General features: G+C 37.4%; 4 protein-coding genes and 1 long non-coding RNA gene across 11 annotated transcripts; 3 read left to right on the forward strand and 2 right to left on the reverse strand.

The window, feature by feature from the left end:
- Positions 1–74: 74 nt before the first annotated feature.
- On the forward strand, positions 75–569 carry LOC147475763 (uncharacterized). The gene is made up of 2 exons (XR_015207605.1): positions 75–214; positions 329–569. It is a non-coding gene; the product is annotated as an uncharacterized LOC147475763 (long non-coding RNA).
- Positions 570–1,084: 515 nt separating this feature from the next.
- On the forward strand, positions 1,085–3,336 carry LOC147475764 (amidophosphoribosyltransferase, chloroplastic-like). Its single transcript, XM_086582388.1, has one exon. The coding sequence runs from the start codon at positions 1,398–1,400 to the stop codon at positions 3,093–3,095; it is 1,698 nt and encodes a 565-aa protein (XP_086438514.1). The 5' UTR covers positions 1,085–1,397; the 3' UTR covers positions 3,096–3,336.
- Positions 3,138–22,777, forward strand: LOC147475765 (phytochrome-associated serine/threonine-protein phosphatase-like). 7 transcript variants are annotated; one of them, XM_086582393.1, is made up of 14 exons: positions 16,490–16,678; positions 16,805–16,951; positions 17,031–17,141; positions 17,226–17,372; positions 17,449–17,516; positions 17,641–17,708; positions 18,178–18,330; positions 18,421–18,956; positions 19,096–19,249; positions 19,323–19,432; positions 19,591–19,740; positions 21,101–21,203; positions 21,938–21,982; positions 22,068–22,417. In XM_086582393.1, the coding sequence occupies exons 1-6, from the start codon at positions 16,661–16,663 to the stop codon at positions 17,657–17,659; spliced, it is 510 nt and encodes a 169-aa protein (XP_086438519.1). In that variant the 5' UTR covers positions 16,490–16,660; the 3' UTR covers positions 17,660–17,708; positions 18,178–18,330; positions 18,421–18,956; positions 19,096–19,249; positions 19,323–19,432; positions 19,591–19,740; positions 21,101–21,203; positions 21,938–21,982; positions 22,068–22,417. The 7 variants fall into 7 exon arrangements, with proteins under 7 accessions (XP_086438521.1, XP_086438522.1, XP_086438517.1 ...); XM_086582391.1 differs by lacking the exons at positions 16,490–16,678; positions 17,449–17,516 and adding an exon at positions 16,258–16,400 and having other exon boundaries at positions 21,101–21,173; positions 22,068–22,777; XM_086582394.1 differs by lacking the exon at positions 17,449–17,516 and having other exon boundaries at positions 16,457–16,678; positions 21,101–21,173; positions 22,068–22,777.
- LOC147475766 (uncharacterized) lies at positions 9,540–10,007 on the reverse strand. The gene has a single exon (XM_086585524.1). It carries the CDS (start codon positions 10,005–10,007, stop codon positions 9,540–9,542), a length of 468 nt encoding a protein of 155 aa, XP_086441650.1.
- On the reverse strand, positions 13,307–13,663 carry LOC147475767 (uncharacterized). The gene has a single exon (XM_086585525.1). The coding sequence runs from the start codon at positions 13,661–13,663 to the stop codon at positions 13,307–13,309; it is 357 nt and encodes a 118-aa protein (XP_086441651.1).
- Positions 22,778–23,002: the final 225 nt, after the last annotated feature.

A 23,002-nucleotide genomic window follows, 5' to 3' on the forward strand; every position in this document is an offset into this window, starting at 1 on the left:
GCTGAGAGTTCAGCGAAAACAGGGGGTGATGGAAGGACTTCTAGGTGGTTCAGCCACGAAACTTCTTACCGATGTTGGTAAATCCAGTGAAATATACTGTAATTTTTTTTTCCTGCAATTTCTTTTTATTCCTTTCCAGGTCGAGAATTGAACTAAAACATGGTGAATGAGCAGGCATTTCCACCACCAAAATCCAGTAAAAATGATGCCAATGGTAACTTTATGCTGCCAATTTTGGACTGCAAACTTTTACTGAGATTTGCATTCTTTTCTGTTGGATTTTGGTGGTGGAAACACCAATTAAGTCATTCACTATGCCCTGTTTCAGTTTGATTTCAACCTAGATACACTTCCAAAAGTTGCAGGACGACATTCAAAGCTGATTTTTGGTGGTGTATTCACCTTTCATCACCCGCAGTTTTGTTGAAAGTCTCGCCAGGAAGCATATCTGAATCTTCTTAGTAAATGAACACAGCCAGTGTATGTAATTTATGCAACATGTCATGCACCATTTTATTAGACCTACAGGCGATCGGAAAAGCAATTTTAATCATGATAAACTTATTGTTTCTTGAAAATCCATCCCCAAGGTAGTCGATCAGGCCGAATGATTTGCAAGTGTTCTTAAAGTTTTACAGTAACTAGCATGAATGCATGATAGGCACTGAAACATATTAGAGTTTTAAAAGATTCCAAGTCTAAAGTCTCACTTGGGCAACAGAAAGTAGAGCGGATCATTTTGTTTTCTGTAAGAAACGGGCTTTTGAGAAGTGTGAGTTTTCCTTGTATGAATCTAGTCCGTATGGTTATCCATAGTCGGATATGGGTGCATCCTATGGATATCATGTACACTCTCCTCAATATCTAATACAATTGAGTAGAGTGTACAGAATATCCCTAGTCAGGTGAGGATAATACAAACAGGGTATGAGGTGTGAAAGGATGCACCCATATCCGATTAAAAATGAATATTCTTGGCCACTTGTTTCAATCTAAAGTAATCGACTCTGAAAGTGACTCTCAACCTTTCCGAAAAAGAAAGAGGAGTTGTATTTCTGGATCCCCACACACAACTTGTGATTTCAATTACCAAAGACTAATAAATTCCATAACAAAGAACGGTTCTCATTTTACCAGAAGAACATGGGTCAGTTAGGCACCTGGGTCAAACACGTTCGGAAAACAACACAGGCAAAATTAGCTAAAAAACCAAACAGAAAAAAAGGTCAAACATAACATTGCTGATTGACCGACTCTCAAAACCCTGAAAAGAGTTCTGTACCACGAAACCAAAGTACCAAACTAACCCTCGCCGAACATTACGCACTCTTCTGGAAAAATTATAATCTTTTCCGAGTACGAGAAGCCAGCAGTTTTCTTTCTTCCTCTCTTCCCCCATGGCAACAACAACAACAACTACTTCTGCTGCTTCTCGTCTCTCTTCTCCAAAAGCCCACCTTCTTTTTTCCTCATCCTCAAAAACACTTTCTTTCTCTTCTCCTAAAACCCTCTTTAACCCCTCTCTTTTCTCCCACCTCAAAACTCAAACAAAACTCTCACCCATCAACTCCACCCCAGAAACTCATTTCACCTTTCATGATCATGATGATGACGACGATAAGCCTAGAGAAGAATGCGGTGTTGTTGGTATCTATGGTGACCCAGAAGCTTCTCGTCTTTGTTACCTAGCTCTACATGCACTCCAACATCGTGGGCAAGAAGGTGCTGGTATTGTTACTGTCAGTGATAATGTTTTGAAATCTATTACTGGTGTTGGGCTAGTTTCTGAAGTGTTTAATCAGTCTAAGCTTGACCAACTTCCTGGTGATTTAGCTATTGGCCATGTTAGGTACTCTACTGCAGGTACTTCCATGCTTAAAAATGTTCAGCCTTTTGTTGCTGGGTATCGATTTGGGTCTGTTGGTGTGGCTCATAATGGTAATTTAGTGAATTATCAGTCACTTAGAGCTATTCTTGAAGAGAATGGATCTATTTTTAATACTAGTTCTGATACTGAAGTTGTTCTTCATTTGATTGCTATATCAAAGGCTAGGCCTTTTTTCCTTAGGATTGTTGATGCTTGTGAACAGCTTGAAGGGGCCTATTCTATGGTTTTTGTTACCGAAGATAAGTTGGTTGCGGTTCGGGACCCTTATGGTTTTAGGCCTCTTGTTATGGGTAGGAGGAGTAATGGGGCTATTGTTTTCGCATCAGAGACGTGCGCACTTGATTTGATTGAAGCTACTTATGAGCGTGAGGTGAATCCAGGAGAAATGATTGTGGTGGATAAAGATGGGATACAGTCTCTCTGCTTGCTTCCCCATCGCGAACAGAAAGCGTGTATCTTTGAGCACATTTACTTCTCGCAACCCAATTCGATTGTGTTTAGTCGGTCTGTTTATGAGTCACGTAGGCATTTTGGGGAGGTGTTAGCGACTGAAGCACCTGTGGACTGTGATATTGTGATAGCTGTACCGGATTCTGGAAAGGTTGCTGCACTTGGATATGCTGCCAAGGCTGGAGTCCCGTATGAGGAGGGGCTAATACGATCACATTATGTTGGGAGGACGTTCATCGAGCCTTCACAGAAGATTAGAGACTTCGGGGTGAAGCTTAAATTGGCTCCCGTGAGGTCTGTATTAGAAGGGAAGAGGGTGGTGGTCGTGGATGACTCAATTGTGAGGGGTACGACGTCCTCAAAGATTGTTAGGTTGCTCAAGGAAGCTGGAGCCAAGGAAGTCCACATGAGGATTGCAAGTCCACCAATTATTGGATCTTGTTACTATGGAGTAGACACACCGAGCTCGGAGGAGTTGATTTCAAATAGGATGAACGTGGAGGAAATTAGAAAACATATTGGGTGTGATTCACTCGCTTTCCTTGGATTGGATAGCTTGAGAAAGTATCTAGGGACCGATGCTCATGGATTTTGTTATGCTTGCTTCTCTGGGAAGTACCCAGTCCAACCAAAGGAGCTAAAAGTGAAACGTGTGGGTGATTTTGTGGATGATGGGCTGAGTATGAGCTCAAAGTCTAGTGATGAAGGATGGGTTCAGGTGCCTAGAAATGTGGAGGATGAGAAAATAAAGATATGAGGAGGACAAGGAAATAAAATATTAGGAGGATGAGAATGAAGCTTTTGATCTTAAGGCCTTCTCAATTCTCATGCTTTTATGAAGAATGGAAGAAAGGAGGAGCAGGTGTATTCAAAGTTGTGGTTATAAACATGCTTATTTAGATGACTTGCAAGTTTTGGGAAGATAAACAAATACAATCATGTAGGTTTGAAAATCTAATTCTGATATTTATAAAAGTGCTTGTTTCTTGACTATAAAAGGGTATCCTGAATCATGGAATATCTTTTTTGCTCTTCATGGTTTAGTTCTAATGCCTGATTGTTTGTTTTCATCACTCTGCAACGTTTTATGTGCTCTGTTGATTTTATTTTTTATTTTTTTAATGATTGGTAAACTGAAGAATATCATTGCATATCACATTTTTCTTTAATTGAGTCTCTAGATTAGTAATTGTTCCGATGTCATTTCTGTTGTAATAAAAGCAGGTAACTGGCAGTTCTTTCATAGAAAATCTCCATAGCTACAGGTCTTACTACCCTTACTACCCGGTGCCTCCACAACAGTGAAACAATGACCTTCAAAATGACATTAACTTAATAAATACTGAACAGATTGAAATTACTAGGGGATCCTCCAACTAAGCATTCAATATGAAGATTTTAGGTTTTTGGAAATGTATGTCTCTTGTCCTTAGGCAGTTTATGGGTGGAGTAGGAGCTGTATTGTCAGTGTTTCTTGTGTTTGTACCCCTCTGCTAAAAAATAACTGTCTACTGTGTTGGAGCCTTACAATAGAACCTATTGGTTTATGCATGATAGGGAAGATGAAAGTTGCGTAACAAAGACAAAACTGCAGTTCAGCGTAGATCCTTTAAGCACTGTACAAGAAGATTTGGAAGAATATTGAAATGACTCCTTTAGCCCCCATCAGTCTTGGACTTATTTATGGGTACCCCTTATTTATTTATCTGATTTATGTGTTTTGGAACTGAGCTCTGTATGTGTAGTATGTATATGTGTCCCAGAAGGCTCTAAATTTTACCCTCTCTCTCTCTCTCTCTTATATATATATATATATATACTCCTCCAAGTGTTGCACCACAGAGAACAATAAAGCATTTTGGTTTATAGAGCAAATGGACTGCTTTATCAATTCTTTGGGCAGCACAAGTGTTCACCTTCGGTTCATGTTAAAGCTTTTTTTTTTATGGTGGTTCATGTTAAAGCTAATGGAGGAATATATGCACAGGGTGAACCATGTCGATGTGTCTACCACTAGGAGCACCTTGGATGATATCCATGTTAGTATGAAGGAAACTTTGCTTATAACTAATTGATTAATGGTTTTAGTTCCCCAATAAGCCTTTGTCTATTCATAAATTATGTGCTCGCAAATTCAAATTGCCTTTTCAGATAAGAGGAAAATGTAAGAACGGAAATAAAGGGTAACCTGTGTTGAAACATGCATGGAAAAAGGTTCAAATATAAAGAAAATCTTGAAATCTATGTTACATGAACACGCCATATTTTGAAAAAAGTCTGTTTCGGATACGTATCCGTGTGTCCGTGTCGGACACATATTGTATGTGATTTACCTCAAATTTTAATATTTTGCCGTGTCAGACACTTCGTATCTGTGTCTGATACGGACACACCTATCCGTGTAAATGTAACTTGGCTTGAAATTCATGATACACACTTCTCTCAATTTGTTCAGTAACTTCTCTTAGGATTTCAAGTATATAGGTTTCCTTATTATGGAAATTTGATCTGCTTTTTAAGCTTTCGCAGAAACTGTCCTTTTTTAATTTCCATGACATGTATGCACAGGGATGAACGATGAGTATGTTGAGGTGGAGTACTAGTGTTGCAATTCGAGGTAAGTAGAAAATTTTGAACTTTTTCCCCTGATTGATTATTCTTTACTTATTTAAATTAAAGTAGAAGCTAGCCAACTGTTTTCACACTGCAATATGTGGCCTGTCTCACACGCACTGGAAATGTAATTTGTGCTAGCTGTTTATTATGGCTTGAAGGGGCAGAGTTAGGCTTATGCATTGCTGAAACTAACTTAGAATAAAGGTTTATTGGCATTTTTATTTTACCTATTAGTTTCTTATTCTTTTTTGTTTTAAACAAGATATAACTAGTGTGTGTGTGTGTGTGTGCATTGTGAGTTTTCAGATGTAGTATTAGGCTGAGGATAGAGGTAGATCAAAGGAGATGTAAATCACGTGGTGATAAGAGGCTTGAAGAAGGATCTTCTTGACAATTTGGATGGAGGAGTTTTGTTATCGTTCAGCCGACCCCAGTCATATTAGATAAGGCAGAGTTGTTTAGTGACTTTAGTATAATGCTTTGAACAGCAATGCAAACATAGATATACTTCAAGGCGAAAAAGGTTTCATTTTCTTATTAAAACTGTGTCGCACATAATTCAGATCAGTACTAATTGTAATTTTGAAGATTTAGAGAATAAAAAAAAAATATGATTTGATTGATGTTGGTCTTGTGTAAATCACTTGACATAAAAACCCATCAACAGCTCCATTTGTAGGAAATGCTAGTTTTGTATTCTACACCTGAAATTATTTAGACAGGTGATAAGAGAAGATTCAAAGACACCAACATACTTGCTTTCAGCCAAGGAGGAGGGTTGAACCGCCCGGTGCTGTATCCAAGTTTAAAGAAATTCCTGTGCATGATTTTGGAGGTACAAATTTGATTTTGTGAGAAACACATTGCATCTACCAAGGTGAATTTTCATTCTCTTTGAGAATCTTAACTCTCCTGAAAGTCAGAAGCTACCTTAACCTTTTTCAGGTTCAGTTTCAAGCAGCCATGTAGGCTTGCTTCAGTTGCTTTGAGCTCTTGGAATAGCACATGCTAGATTTAGAGGATCCACTATATGCTAGTTGTACCACTCCATTACAAATTCAAATGAGTCCCCCATAGCCTGAGTTGTTAGCTTCAACAGGTCCATCAGTGTTTAAAATCACTTCATCTTGTTGTGGTCTTGCCAAGTAAATAGGATAGGAGCTGACACCACTTGAAAGTACAATGCATATTGGGTGTGGTTCACTTGCCATCCTTGAATTGGGAAGCTTGAGAAAATTTGTAGGGATCGATGCTCATGGATTTTGTTACACTTGCTTCTCTGGGAAGTACTCAGTCCAGCCAAAGGGGCTAACAGTGAACACGTGGGTGATTTTATGGATGGCGGGTTCAGTATGAGTGAGTCTGCTGATGAAGGATTGGTTCAGGTGCCTAGAAATGCGGACGATGAGAAAAAAGGAAATGAGGAGGCTGAGGAAATTAGATATGAGAAAGATGAGAAATGAAGCTTTTTGATCTTAAGTCCTTCTCATGCTTTGTGAAGAATGGAGGAAAGGAGCAGGTGTACTGAAGGTGATGGTTATAAACATGCTTATTTAGATGACATGGAAGATTTGGGGAGATAACAGATACAGTTATGTATGTTTGAAAATCTGAATCTGATATTTATAGAAGTGCTTGTTTATTTTTACTATAAAGGAGTTTCTTGAAATCATGGAATATTTCGTTTTCTCTTCATAATTTTATTCTAATACCTGACGTTTGTTTTCACCACTCTGCTAGTCCCATGCGCGTTCAATACTTCAGTATATATGAGCCACAAGCTTCCTATTTCATGTGCTTTGTTGTGTTTTTTTCTTTTATTGGGAAAGTGAAGATTTTCATTGCATATGAAATTCTTCTTTAATTGAGTCTTAGACTGGATTAGTTATTGTTCAGTTGTCATTTCTGTCAAAATGCAAGCAATTTACTGGTAGTTCTTTTGTAGCAAATACAGATCTTACTACAAGTGGCTCTACGACAAATAGACAAAGACCTTCAAGATGGCATGAAACTGTTAAATGGTGATTAGAGCAAAGTTACTAGGGGATTGCCCAACTATTTAATCAATACTACAAGTGGCTCTACGACAAATAACAAAGACCTTCAAGATGACATGAAACTGTTAAATGGTGATTAGAGCAAAGCTACTTGGGGATTGTCCAACTATTTATTCAATCCTTGAATTTTGGGGTTTCTGAAGTGTAAGAGTGTTCTCCTTAGGCAGGATAGAGGGAGTGGAGATGTGTTGTCACTGTTTCTCATCTCAATTTACCCCCTTTTACTTAGAAATGAGTTTCATGTAAGACAAAGCTACATTCTATTTGGCAATGCTATGTAAATCTGCCGTATGAAGCGAATCATTGGCAATATGGCAAATTGTAGATGGCCTAAATCTTAGATCAAAGATGTTGTGGCAATCATGAGGAACTTCTTGTGGTCTGGTGACCTGTGACCCTACTTGCAGAAAAGGAGCGACGCTGGGTAATGGTATGCAAATGAAGGTGGGCTGGGCACCAGAAGATTAAAGGAGATATAAGAACAGTGCTAATGAAGAAACTTGGGAGATACACAATGGTGATTGCCAAGTCTTTTAATTGGAGAGATTGTTATCATAAACCCCCTCAATCTGGACTGGTATCAAAACTGGTCTAGAAAGAGGTAGAAGGGAGATCACAGTAATGGAAATTTGGAGGAGTAACTGGCAGCATTCACTCAAGGAGCTACTCAACGTAAGCAGAGAAGAATTCAAGGGATGCAGAGCCAAAGTATGTGACTTGCTGGTAGAAGATGAAGGGATCAGATACATTTGGAACCAATATATACATACACCCTAGACGTGCAGCTTTAGCATGGAAGATCATTCAGAGAGGCATTCCTACTGATGTCAGGCTACAGAAGATGGGGGTTCCATTAGCATCCTGTTGCAGACAATGTAAGAAGAGGCGTGAAACAGATAGACATCTAAGCTAGTGTGGGAGTGGGTTTCTTCAGTTTTTGGGAATTCAAAGACTTTCCTGAAAATTTCTACAAACTGGAGCATAAGGTTGCAACATCTTTGGACAGCATCAATTGATTCCGGCATGGTTCGCATCTGGAAACAAAGGAATATCGTTAACTTTGATGGTAAGGTAGCCAGCTTACGGGAGTGTAAGTTGTACATCAGAACTCAAGTGAAGAGGACAGGAGATCTTACTAAAGCTCATAACTCTGACACATTGCAGGAAAACAACTCTTTTAGGTTCAGGATTGTCATGCCTAGACCAAGAGAATCTCCAAAACTAAACATTGTAGTTGGATTTTTCCATAAAATAATATTATAAAGCTAAATACCGATGGTTAACTGCGGGGAACCCTGGAACTTCTGGTATTGCTGTTCCTATAGAGGCAATACTGGTGAGTTTGAAATAACCATGCGAAAAATTTAGGTAATGGTAAAAACGTTAGACCAGAAACTGTAGCTATTGTTGAAGGCATTGAGAAAGCAATTCTTCTGGTTTGGATGCATATATGGGTAGAGACTGATTCTGAAGTTGCTGCAGTAGCTTTTGGAAGTGGAAATATCCCTTTGGAGTTACAGGCCAGATGGTCGAAGTGTAAGCTTGCTCTGCACATCTGCAGTCCCTGAAGATTACAGCTACTTGGAGAGGCCAACTTCATATCTGATGCCTAAGCAAAAGCTGGTGTAACCTGACCTGATATTGAATCAGTAATCTTTGTAGGTAGACCCCCTTGGATTTAGAAGTGGGAGGACCCTTTTGAGATTTTTGCTAGATGTAAATGAACGTAAATTAGCTCATTCTTATAAATGAGTCAGTATCTCAGAGTGAATCCTGGGCACCCTATTGCCTTCACTATATATACAACCTTGTACCTTTTTTTTTTTAATCTTTGTTATACTTCAAGCTTACCTAGCTAAACAAAACGCTCTATTTGCATTGTGATTGAGCCTTCTAATACAACCCATTGGTTTATGCCAACTTAGCAAAAAAAAAAAAAAAAATGGTTTATGCCAAGACAGAGATGATGTCAGCTATGTAAGAAAGACAAACCTGCAGTTTACTTAAGGATCTTATGCGGAAATATTAGAATAGACTGCTCTAAAGATAAAATGAATTCAGGTCCTATGTAACAGGATTTATTGATGAAGTGTCACAATATTTTCGTTAATAAAGTGTCACATTATTAGAAATCGTATAAAAGATATTTCTCCATCATGCAACAACATATAAGCAACTAAGGATATCAACATCTTTGATCTGCCAGCAACATATATTGGCGTACAAGCATGCACGTTTGATCAACTTCTCAATTTTTCATTTTAATGTCGGTTAGTCACTGTTCAAGTGGGTACTCCTCCTAACACCCCTTGTTGCACCCTTATCAAAGGTCTTGCTGACCTTGAAGCCGCAGTGTGCCTTTGTACTGCCATCAAAGCTAATGTATTAGGTATCCATCTCAATGTCCCACTTTCTCTCAGTTTGCTTCTTAACACTTGTGGAAAGGACACATCTGGTTTCCAATGTGCCTAAAGTTTTTTTTTTTTTTTTATGAAATTAAGGGTTGGGCAGACCCTGACCTGTCTTAATTAAAATCTAGTGTACGTACAACCACTCGCATCCTCCTGAACTACTACAGCTAGCTTCTCCTCCAAAGGACCTATATGACAAGCTATACTTGCATCTTCATTACAAGACTTTGCAATAAAATCTGCTGCCCGATTGCATTCTCTGTAGATGTGAGTAACTTCCAAACTAGTAAGAGTCATCTTGTGTGCCTTTATTGCTTGCAAGACATTCAAGCAATACCACGGGGCATCTTCTGTCCCATTGACGATGTTCACCGCTCTTTCTGAATCAGAATTGACCTGCAAGGAAAGGATTCCCATTCTAACTGCTATACTCAAGCCAGCTTCAATGCCAAGTAATTCTAGAAGTAATATGGACTTTTTCCTAGAACCTCCCTTGTATATGAGTAGTACTCTTCCCTCTGCATCTCTGAATAAGCCACCATAGCCTGCCAAACCAGCTTGCAAGGTCCCATTAGTGTTTAACATGACTATATTTGGAGGTGGCTTTTCCACATCACTTGCTTTGCTACCTTGTTATTGAATTGCATTTGAATGCCCAACCTGTCCAACATCACCCTTGTTGCTCCGGTGTTGGTGGCTTCCTTTAGTTCCTTTTGTAAATACAGTAGCATTTTCTTGATGATATCTCTAGTAACCTGTGAAGCAGAGTGATGTATCTTCTTGAATCTTCTACTATTTCTCTCATTCCACAGTGCATAAACCACTACACACGCCATAGCCCTTAGAATCTCTGAGTCTGTAGTATTTTTCCTGGTGCTCCTAAAGATTCTATACCACTCTTGATTTGAGCTTTGAACATTCGGATCCAGTCCAATGCTTCTCTTAACTCCAGACCATACTTCTTTAGCATATGAGCAATCAAAGTAAAGATGATGAGAGTTTTCATTTGAGTTTCTACAGAAGATACATTCTGACTGATGAAGTATATTCTTCTTAATTAGCCTGTCTTGCATTGACAAGCTGCCACTAAATAATTGCCAAGCAATAAATGAGTGTTTGGGTACACAAAGTTTGCCCCACACCAATTTATACCATTTCACCTTTTCCCTGATGTTCTTGATCCCCAAGTAAGCTGATTTTGTGCTATACTTCCCTGTAGAGGTAGCATTCCAAACTGTCTTGTCTTCCAGTAGGCGAGTTTGAATTTCCACACTCATGATCTTGTGTTTTAACTCTCCTTCAGGCAGTCCAGTAACCTTGTCATTCCATTGCCCTTGGTGAATCAAATCAGCAATAGTAGCCTCCTCAGGTAACCGAAGGAGTTGCCTTGCTTCTGCATTGTTGTGTAGACATTCAACTGAGCTCCAAGGATGATGCCATAGACTAGTCTTCTCCCCAGTTGCTATCAAATAAGTGAAGAACTTAATAGCCTTTTTCCTGTATGTAAGGATAGCCCTCCAAACCCATGAGCAATCAGTAGGTACTTTGAGAGTCCAAAAGTGTTTTCCTCTCAACTGATACTCCCAGATCCACTTTGACCATAGAGAGTCTTCCTTGCTGGCAATTTTGAAGATGAGCCCGCAAATAGCTGCTTCATTCCATACCTTTGCATCTATGATGTTTAGTCCACCCTCCAATCTGCTGTATCTTAGTGTTTCATGACTTGCTTTATGGAGTTTCTTATCCATGGAAGGGCCTGACCACAAGAACTTGTTTGTGACTTTAGAGATCTTACTCAAAGCCCCTTTTGGTAGCATAAAAGTCTTGCCCCAATAACTGAGGAAAGATTGAAGTATTGACTGAATCAGTTGCACTCTCCCGGCAAATGTGAGCATCCTATTCTTCCAATTTGTTATTCTTGAAGAGTACATCTCTATCAAAGGTAGGCAATCCTTCATTCCCAATCTAGATGTTGTAAGAGGGAGTCCCAAGTATTTTACAGGGGGTTTAACCTAGGGCTGGTCATCGAGTCGAGTTATTCGTGGGTAACTCGAGCTCGGCTCGTCGAAGGCTCGACTCAAACTCGTTCGCACAAAAGTATGAGTCGAGCTTGAGCTTAATTTAAAGCTCATTCTAGATAGCGAGTAGTTCGAGTTCGAGTTCGAGTAGCTCGCGAGTTACTTGTGAGCTACTCGAGTCGAGCTCGAGCTTGAGTAGCTCGCGAGCTACTTGTTTTATAAGCCCATACGTAGTATATAATTTATAATTTATACGACATTTTATACTTTATACCCAACTATAATTTACAATTTATACTAGTTTTAATGTTTTATATACATTTTTTTTCGAGTTTGAGCTCGAAGTTCAAGTTCAAACGAAAGCATAACTGAACTTCGAAGTTCGAACCTGAGCTCGAGCTCGAAGTGTAAAACGAGTCGAGCCAAGTCGAGCTCGAGCTATTAGTATAACTAGGCGAGTCGAGCTTGAGCTTCAATATTAAGCTCGAATGCGAGTTCGAGTCGAGTTCGAGTCGAGCTCGAGTATAGCAAAACTCAACTCGGGTAGCTCGATGACCAGCCCTAGTTTAACTAGAGAAACTCCTATAATGTCTGCCAAATCTTTTCCTCCATAGTCAGAGATACTACCAGTAAGCATGGTGGTCTTGTTAACATTGAGTTTCAAGCCTGTAAGCTTGGAGAAAGTGTTTAACACCTCCTTTACTCCTATCAATGTGCCTAAAGTTGCTTCACCATTTTATGCATCACCATATTGGATGAGTTGCTAGTAGGTGTCGTTCCGTTATTCTGTTCCTTGATAAGTCGGTTTAATTTTAACATTTGAGTTTTAATTTTGATATATATATGAGTGTTTGATGAAACATTTACTTGACGTCAGAGCATCTCTAAGTGGTGGAGGCATCAAGTGTCATGTTTGAGGCAAGTATTCACAAACAATGACCAACTCTAGGTGGACGCAAAACACAATCACAAATTTCGTGTAGGACCTGCCCCACACGACACTTCCTCTGTCGCGCGACATTCCCACTGTCGTGCGACACTACGACTGTCGCATTCTATCTGTAAAAAATGCAAATTTCAGTTCACTGCTTCATTCTCGCCCCCACACTCAAATTCCAAAACTATCTCCACAACCATTTCATTTTACCACGGCTGATTCTTCATCATTGCAACAAAGTACCCAACATACTGTCGTTGGCGAATCAACTCAACAATCCTATTATTTTGATACACTCGATTAAGAGAGGTGTCGAATTTGCATCTCAAAGAAACACCTTGCATTATCATGCAAGTATTTGAATCAATTGAATGCAAGGTGTCTTAGACACCACATTGCCAAAGTTATATGCTCATATATAGTAGGCGTGATGAAGATGGTGAAGAAGTAAGATTTTTTAAATGCATGTATGATCCATATATATATATATGAACGTGTTGATATGAACGTGTTATGGCGAGGAAGATAATTGATATAGGTATTGTCCCTATACACAGATTCCATGCCCAAATAGTTGTGATGGTGTCAGGGAACTGAAGAAGTTTTACGAACTTTGAAGAAAAAGGTCTTGATCTATTGATCAAAGTGCTAGTGTGTGTAAAATGAGAGTTGTTGGGTGATGTAATGGCAAAGGTTAAGAGTGGTTAAAACTACTATAATCAATGGATGCCATAGTGGATGTCAATATGTAATGAACTTTTATTTTCTATGAATATGTAATGTGTTAGTCTTTTAATAAGAACAAACTTTTATTTCTAGGTGTTAGTTTAATTGAAATATATAATAAAAGAGAAATTGGTTAACACATTTTATTGATAATTAAAAGGAAACATACATTTGCAAAATTAAATTAAATTACAATAATCGACTCAATTTCGGTCACCCTTAATGCTCAATAGATGCTCAATAAGGTTGTTTTTAAGTCTATCATACATAGTCTTTGATTGAAGTAGTAGAGTCCCCTCAATGTAGCCTTCCCGAGTAGGTGGAATCTGTGGTTGCCTTTCTGGATCAGGATTGTACCTCCTTATTTCATAATTCTTATTTTTAGCTCCAATTATCGTATTGTTCAATATGATACATATTCTCATAATTACAATACTCATTGTCTCCACATGCCATAATTTGCAAGGTTTTGCCAAAATCTCAAATTTAGATTTCAAAACCCCAAAAGCTATTTCAATATCTTTCCTTGTAGCTTTCTGCATCATTGGAAACCACTTCATCTTTGGAGCATTAGATTTTGAAATTATTTGTATAAGTGTCATATAGTATGGATAGATAGCATCGATCAGCTATATAATAACCCATATTGTAGCTATGATGATTTACCTCAAAATAAATAGGTGGGGAAGTACATTGATTATGTACTCAAACACCGGCGAGTTGTCCAACATGTTGATGTCATTGTGTGACCCTTACATCCCAAAAAAAGAATGTTATATCCACAGGTCTTCGGTTGCAACAGCTTCAAGAATAACATATGGTTTTCCAGAACGACCACTGTGAGCATTTTGCCATCCAGTTGGACAATTATGTCATTCCTAATGCATGCAATCAATGCTTCCTAACATACTAGGCTATCCACGTGCGGCTGATTGTGCAAGTAAGCATTCTGTGTTTGCAATGTTTGACCTTCGAAAGTAGACTGGACTGTACAATTTGATAATTGCATCACAGAAATGCCTCAACGCCTGGTTGCCAGATTGCTCGGAAATGTATAATTGATCGTCAACTTGATCAACTACCGTACCATAACCAAGAATGCGCAAAGCCACACACACACACAACTATCTTGATCAAATGATCTATCCCAGGTTTACGAACATTGTTAACTTTAGGCTGGAAGTGCTCAAAATGAGTATGAAGATCGTTGAAGATGTGAAGGAATAAATGTGTCTTCATATGAAAGCGCCATTTGAAATCCTCTTTCAAAAAAATAGGACTATCGAAGAAGTAGTTGGCTTTCAAGATTTCCAAAGTCAAAGCATAGTTTTTTGAACCACCATGTGGTGCCTTTGGAGCATGCATTTGTGTTTGTACAAGTACACCCAAGCTGTACTTGATAAGAGGAATGACGTTAACAAATTTCTCATCAAGACTATCTGTCGAGTCTTCCGCAGGAGAAGAAGAAGACGAAGATGAAGATTGAAGGGGAAAAAACTTATACACTTTATAATCCTTTTTTTTTGGCAAAATATGTGTGTTGTTTGTTGAGAATTGATGAGAAATATTGGTTGAGTTCTCAGTAGAGTGTTAATGTTGAGTGTATGTAAAATGAAGAAGAAAATGAGTGTAGATATATTATTTGGAAGTAGAATTCTGACCGTTTTTTGTCTTTTTTTGTTTTACCGTTGGAGCAAGCTAGCAATAGTTGGAGTGTCGCGTGACATTAATTGGAAGTGTTGCGGCTATTCTGGTCAAAGTAAAATAAATAAATAAATAATGCGACAGTGGTAATGTAGCACGACAGTAGGAGTGTCGCATCTGATCCACAAACGAAACAACAAATTTGCCTCCACAGATGCAGCTAGACGCTCAATGCCTCTATATTTGCCTACGCCTAGAGATGGATTTTGTCGAAATTCCGAATGGTGGATGCAAATTGACACTTGATGCTTCCACTTAAAGATGCTTTTAGTGAGTCATTTATTTAAACAGATCGCTAAATAGTACTAAGAGATTTTCATGTCTAATTGTGATAATGTGATTGTCTATCTGTCTATGATAAGTTGTGGTTAATGTTTGATGAAGCTGAAGAATCATTTAAGCAAAATCACCCCAGACCAATATCAGAAACACTGGTCGAATTAAAGAATCATCGATTATCTCAAAAAATTAAATCTCGTAATCAATCTTTGTTTTCTAATAAAATTAATGATTTTCCCTATTAATCTTTAACACAAACATCTGATTTTGAACATCGATCTTAAAGCACACGATCCACGAACATCATGGAGCATTACACCCATAAGATCTTTGAGATTATGAAACTTGAGAGCGGTTCCTCTATAACCGGGTACAGAGATCAATCTTTGTACCACACACACACCCATCTCGTATCTCGACGCACACACACGTCTCGGAGCACACACACAGGTATCGAGGCACACACACACATCTCAAATTTGAATGAACGGCGAGATAACACGGTTACAGAGATGATCTCTGTACCCGGTTGTAGAGATCTCGAGTCCATGAAACTTTACCTTTAAAATCAGTATGGGCCAAAATAAAAGCTCTTTGATGGCTCTTTATTTTTGATAACTTCTTTTTCTTCGAACCATCTCATTGAGTATTATTTTACATCTTACTGGTTACTATTGCAACCAGTTTTGCCTTTGACAAATGTCCTAATAACCACTATCAGATTGCCCCATGACTCCAGAATATATTTCTCCCTAGTACCTAGAGATGTCCATCTTGCCCAAAACCTGAAATCCGCCCAAAACCCAAACAAAATATCCGCACCGAACTCTGCCCGAACCCAACAAAATCCAAACCCGAATACAAACCGAAATACGTAGGGTAGGGTTTGATCACACTCTCTAAACCCGGACCGACTTGAGTCCGACCCGAAAATTTAGCTCTAAACCCGTTAAAAGGGGTAAAAAACCCGAAACCGAATCCGGACCGAAATCGAACCCCAAATCCGGTTTCAATTGCATACTACTAATCTCATCAAAGACCATGAATACTGAGTAGTTGAGAATGCTCCCAGGAACCCACGTTAGCCCCCTTTTTTCTCTGAGGTGGACACCTCAGCTTTTGCAATAATTCGGCAGAAAAAAAAGGAATTCCACGCCCTCTTTTCCCAATTTCAATTGTTCGTTTCAATTGTTCCTAATCCAAACAAAAAAAAAGATAAAAAAAACAAAACCCCCAGAAAGAGAACAGATTATCTTCACGAAAAATATAACATAATCGAAAATGGTCTCCGCACAGATATATGAGGGGAATAAGGTAAAATCTTATTTCAGAGTTGAGATTTAAATCTAAATCTCCTGTAAAAAAAAATCAATCAAGCGAAATCTCTTTGAGCAAAACCTCCCGAGTTCGCTTCCATTCTCAACAAAACCCTTCCTTAAAACTCCAAATCGCTTCTTTCATCAGAAGTAGTATCTATCTGTCATCGTCGTTGGCCTCCGGAGCAATTTAATTGATATAGATCTACGAGCTCATGCTGTAGCACATTTAATTAATAAGATTCTGATTTCTAAGTGATGATTGATAATTTACTGGTGGATATTCTTTCGAACAACCAAATCCATTTGATTTTACCTTTTAATTTTTTTTCTCAAATTTTATTATTCTGGTCCAAACAGTTTACTGACATTTGTTTTCTCTCTTTCTTTTACTATCTATAGTTTGTTGAAATAGAGACTGCCGAACAACAAGCTATGAGTGCTAGCATTCCTTCAGATAGATTTTTATTTGTACCAAATACTGGTATTGATGCTACTTCTGAAGCTAATGCCTCAGGGAAATCTTTTGATGTAACTGTTGGAGAAAAGGTTTGTTCAGTTGATTATTAGTTGGACATAAAAGAATTAGTACGATTCTGATTCCTAACCATCTTCATTTATTTTACAGCGCAAGGTTGAAGCTCTAGAGATGGATGAGAGAAAAAAGGCTATGCTATGCGAGAAAGAAGTTCTTTGGCATGCCAATTTTGAGAAGTTTGTTTTTCATCTTAGGCAGAAAGTACATAATAATAATCTCCAATTTATTATCTTCTCCAATTTCGTTAATAGTAATAATAATAATCCCCAAACCCTAATTTCTCAGGTGAAAGAGATTCTCATTGAAGAGTCAAATGTGCAACCTGTCCACAGTCCAGTCACTGTTCGTGGTGACATCCATGGCCAGTTTAATGATCTTATCAAGCTCTTTCAAACCGGTGGACATGTACCAGAGACAAATTACATTTTTATGGTATATCTCTTATTGTGCTATCTGTATGTCTTTCTTTTATTCCTCAAATTTATAATTCTTCCTCAATATGTCAAAGGGTGATTTTGTCGATCGTGGATACAATTGTCTTGAAGTTTTTACAATTCTTTTACTTCTTAAAGCAAGGTATTTACAGTAATCCTCTTTTTTTTTTTTTTTTTTATTTTTAATTGAATCTTTGTAAGACGTTTTTTTTTTGGCTTGGTAATCTTTGTAAGATGTTGATCCACGGTGTTTTAACTATTAACAGATATCCTTGGCGAATATAACTCTTTTGCGTGGCAATCATGAAAGCCGTCAAGTCGTCAACTTACTCAGGTATTGTATGTTCATTATTTTGAATGCACTCAACCCCTTTTTCTTTTAGCTTTTACTTTCCTGGCACTGATATAATACATGTGCTAGAGTGTGAGTTTGACCAACCATGACTGTGATTTCAATTAAATAACTGTCTATTAGGTTGATTAAGCTTTTACCATTAGGATTTATTCTAATAGGGAATGGTTGAGTAATTGTGATGAGTGATGTGTTGAAATTTTAGAGCTCTACCAACATGAACTTTATATCCAAAGTCACAGCTATTTTAAACATTGATATGTAATTCATGGGTTTCTGTTTGAAATATTGTGTTTTATGTTTATATTAGGCGTTCCTTTCTATTTTAATTAATAATTGGTGTTTTATGTGCATATCTCAGGTTACTATCAATTTGGTTCTTATATCATTATGGTGTTTTCTCTTTTTTAAAGTTATTCAGCTTCCCTATCCGTTTTTCGTTATTATTCAGGTCTTGAGCCAGGGACAAAAATTAAGACACCAATTTTTGGAATAGCATTGTTAAATCTTGCAGAATATGCATCAAAAGCTGAGAAAGATGAATTTGAAGTTAGTGTGCCTCTAACTCGTGAGTGGTGACGCTGAACCTCATCCTTCTATATGCGTATGTGACTCCTGATATATTTATTGTTTTTTTTTCCATGATCAAGCTTCGAAGTTTTCTCATATGACATTGTGCTTTATTTTTTGGCAGTTATTTTTCAGGTTATTGGAACTAAGAACCACACAAGAAAATTCTGAGACAGTGCAGAGAGAAGCATCACTAATTCCATTATCTCCTAGGTCAGAAGCGCTCTCATCAGAGAAAGATAAACTTTTGGCTCTTAAAGTAGGTTAGAGAAAAGTGAACATTCTCAAAAATTATGTATCTACTTGAAGAGTAAAGAAGGTATGTGAGGAAGAGGACAGTAAGGGTAGGTGCTCTACTAGGAGTGACGTCGCAGACCTCACGTATCCGTTTGACACAAATTCCCTTGATGATAGCGAGGAAGGGGAGTTGGAAGATAGCAAGGATGAGTCTAATCTTAGGAAGTCATTTAGTTATGGCACTTTGGCCCATGCAAATTTTGCTGGTGGATCATATTACTCTGATATGAGAATTAATGGAGACTCTGAGGATTTGATTTACTACAACCATCACAAATCAGATGTTGGTAGTTTGCCTGTTGAGTATTCAACAACATCAATCCCTGAGCAGTCACTTTTGCAGAATTCAAAGAGAAGCTTAAGGTATGTGAAAACCCTAACTCAATTCTAACACATCTCTATTTAAATTACTGATTTACATTTGAAAACACGATGCACAACTCTTTTTCTCTCTTTGATTTGAAAATTGATTCTATTAATTCGATTATTTTTTCTTTCACAGTGAGCAAGTTTAGAAGAAAGGAGAAAATAGGTTGGAAGCAGCTTAAGTCATCAAGTTTGTTTCAATCTACTAGGGATTCATTGTCATACTCCTACAAATTGGCTTTTGTAATATCCAGCTCATCGCTCTTATTTCTATTTGGATTTCTAGCGAAGTAAGTATGATTAATGTAACCCCACCGCCCTCCTCTTACGCTCTCACTAATTTCAATTTATTTTCTTTCCTAGATTCACAATTCTTGCCCTCTGTCCGTAATGAGTCTAAAGTCCTTGGGAGACAAGGTCATCAGGGAGCAACATTTTACAATGCGAGATTTCATCAAAGCAGTAAATCTGTGGTTTGAGTTCTATTACCATTTCTCTTCACCAACGTTTACGCTTTGGCATTTCAGTTTTAAATCTCATACTGAGGAACATGTATTCTATGCATAAACTTAGATTGCAATAGAAGTTATTTGCTTAGGTTTAAATATATAATATTTCAAATCTATGTTAGGTATTTCCTTCAACAATGTGGAATCGTCTTTTGATAGTATGAAGAAGTGCAAGACGAGACGGTCGCTTGCTAAGGCTCATGAGATCTCAGTTCTTCTTTGATTGTTTTCTCAACTAAAGGAAAGCTTTTCGAGTACTCTACTGATTCCGGGTATAAGTCCATTCTTTTTTACTCAATTAATACCATTTTATGGAAATATATTGATGCATGCTACAAGGAGTGCTAATTGGAATGTTTTAGATCATGGATTGAATGTATGTCTATGAGGAGTTTTTTTATATATACTTGTTTTAAGTAAGACAAATGAAGTTGACATGAAATTTCACCTCCTTAAAAGTGTGGCAATATGAAAGACACAACTAGACGCTTTCTATGAGTACCAATTTGCAAACAAGAGAAGGAACTATAACTAAATTGGCCTTCAATTGTCTCAGCCGTTATGGCTGTTAGAATTGAGATATAGGAAAATTGAGGGTAAAATCAATATGGACTTATTGACTGGACCATAAATGAATGTAAATAAGGCCTTTACAATTTTGAAAATATCTCTTTGGTTGTGATACTTTTATATATATTGGTGAAAAAAAATAGGTGAGGTGCATTTGATATGGGTCACTTCCTTAGTAATGGGAGTTTTGTAGCGTGCTTATATATTGATCTTATTAGGTAGTAAACAATAAGAGTCATGATCATAATCCGGCATATATATCTTAAGTGACACTAGGATGGTCAAGACATGGTTGGAAGTTAATTACTTTAGAGAGAGTTATTGTCATGAGAGATGGATCTATGCAAAATTAAGTTTAGGTGCATCTGAACACTTTAGATTGGAATCCATGCTTTGCCAATTCAGTTAGTATAACTTTTATTTTCTTTTCTTTGTTTATGATGATTATACGGAAGTTTTGGCTTCTTATTTAATAGTGAAACAGATGGAATTCACGCACTTTAGGTTCTAGATGTTAATAAGTACAAGCTATGATGAGAATTGAAATAGGAACAATAATTATTTACGTTGATTTTAATCTCTAAGTGAAGACACGACAAGCTACCCATTGTTGAAATTCAAGAGCAATTCTCAATTTGTAGATTGGTCCAGACTTTAGAACCGATAAAGTCATAAGGTTAAAGGTAGAACTTTTATGTTTAATTAGCTCATAGTGTTGCCAAAGATTACGGTAACCTAAAAAATCACATAGAATATGTTAAGAAGTGCATGTACCCAACTCATATTAAGTTCTAATGTGCAACCTTGAGTGTACACCTTTCTTTTTGTTGATGGAGGACTCTCACGTGAGTAATAAGATCTTGATTTTGTGGATATATCTTTATGATGATGGTATATGTAGATTATTGGTGTAAATTTGCAGCCTTTATCTTTGTAATGTTCTCGATATTTTAGTTTTGTTTATAGATCTATTTCTTTTTCATATACATGACTCTGTACATCACACCTCATTTTTTATTATTAATGCTTCAAAGATCTTATTACTACAGTCAACTGGATCAGGTAGCTATAACCACCACCATTCCATCTTATTGAGGCCATTGAAAGACTGTAAGATTGGCTTCCCAAAGCTGAGGTACTGAAAGATATCAAATTTTAATGAAGTGTGAGTGTCTATTCAACAGTTTAACTTATTCTTACTTTTTATAGATGTTCACCACGTACATCTATCATTTATTTATAAAATACACTTGCATCCCACATACACGACTACTTCAAAGAACCACATTACCCTAACGGCTAATTGGTATGACACCCCTAACTCTGAAGCATCAAGCAAGCAATTTTTTCACACAAGATTACAACATATTATTCACGATATCTAGAACAAAGGTTTTGAAGCACATTAGTAGTAGACATATTTTAGGTAGTAGTGTATATAGATCTATGTAGATAAATTTTGAATTGAGATGCACTTTTTTTTTGTTCCACATAATATGTCGTGGGAAGAATTTATTAAGAATGGAAATTCATGAAGGTATTAACATGATGGCTGTCGCACAGTGTTTTAGACATACAGTCTTGAATGAGAATGTCTTAAAAAACATCCATGAGAAGTGCAATGGAAATCACATAACTATGAACTCTTATCCGTACGAATAATTTTATAGTTTTGTTAAATGTTTAAATTTGTAAAAGTGGACAACTTTCACAGAAACTCTTATGCTGAAACTTCTCAGTTTCAAGTTGATTACCCCGAACACTACCCTATGGAGCACCGCCAAGTTTCAAAAAAACAAAATACAATTTTTATTGAAACTTTTGTGTTTTGCGTTCATTTTTTCCACCTGTTTGGCTATGGGTATTAGCTTTTCTAATGATATTTCCGTGTTAAAACAGGTTTCAATTCCATCTGTTGCTCTGCATCCATACATTATGGAAATGGTGATATGCGTTTTGGGCTTTCGTTAAGCTTTTATGGTTTTTGCACTTATAATTTCTTGCTAATTGATTTTCTCTAAACAACCAGATGCAATGTATTCAGCAGCAAAGTCAGCATCAATGCCAATTGATTTTTTTTTACAGGTGCCGACTAGCAAAGTCGGTAAAACCTTTGGGTGATGATACTAGAGGTCTGGGGCTCGAACCCCGCCAGCATCAAATAGTTACTGATCTCATTTAAAAACATGCTTACTAATAATAATAAAAAAAGTATTCGGCATTCTAAAAAAATTGGGAAGTTTTCAGTTTAAATAGGTATCTTTTCTGAAGTTGAACTGCATGGCAGAGACATAGTTGAAATGTATGGCAGAATCCTATAATACACTTGAAAGATGGGCACAGAAGTTGGTTGCTCAAGTGAGCAGTTTGCGTGCAAAAGTTGAGGCTTTAGATGTTGAACTTCAAAAAGAAAAACAGAACCACCAGGATGCTTTGGCTACATGCAAAGAACTTAAGGAATAGTTACAAAGGTTAGAAAAAACATTTTTTAGTGAATTCCTATCAATCATCTGAGTCAATATTACTTGACTTGCTTGGTTTCAGTCTTAGTAACTGAGGTCTTTTGGAATCGAACGACCGTAATCTTGACTGATTGCTCTTTGTTGAGCTCTTTGATTTTCTGATTCATAACTTAGTCATGGTTCTGAATAACCCATTTTGTCGTCTTTCTGACAAAGCTCGACTCTTTGAATGTAGTTTTGCTCATAGCGATTGAGAAATATATGTATAGCTTCGTCCTTTTTCAATCTTAAACTTTCTTTGCCATGAGACTTACTTCAAGGTGCATACTTTGCAGCCTCACAAATCTAAAGAGTTCTTGATTGAGAGACCTCTACTTTAGAAATATGATTAGCCTAGCTTATATGGTTTTAAGGAGATATGTTGAACTATAAGGGGGGAGGAACTGGAAGGGTATGGCTTGGTCAAGTATGGATATGTATCCCCATGTTGAAAATTATTGGC

The sequence above is a fragment of the Coptis chinensis genome, chromosome 9 (genome assembly GCF_015680905.1).
Source record: "Coptis chinensis isolate HL-2020 chromosome 9, ASM1568090v1, whole genome shotgun sequence".
Lineage (NCBI taxonomy): Eukaryota > Viridiplantae > Streptophyta > Magnoliopsida > Ranunculales > Ranunculaceae > Coptis > Coptis chinensis.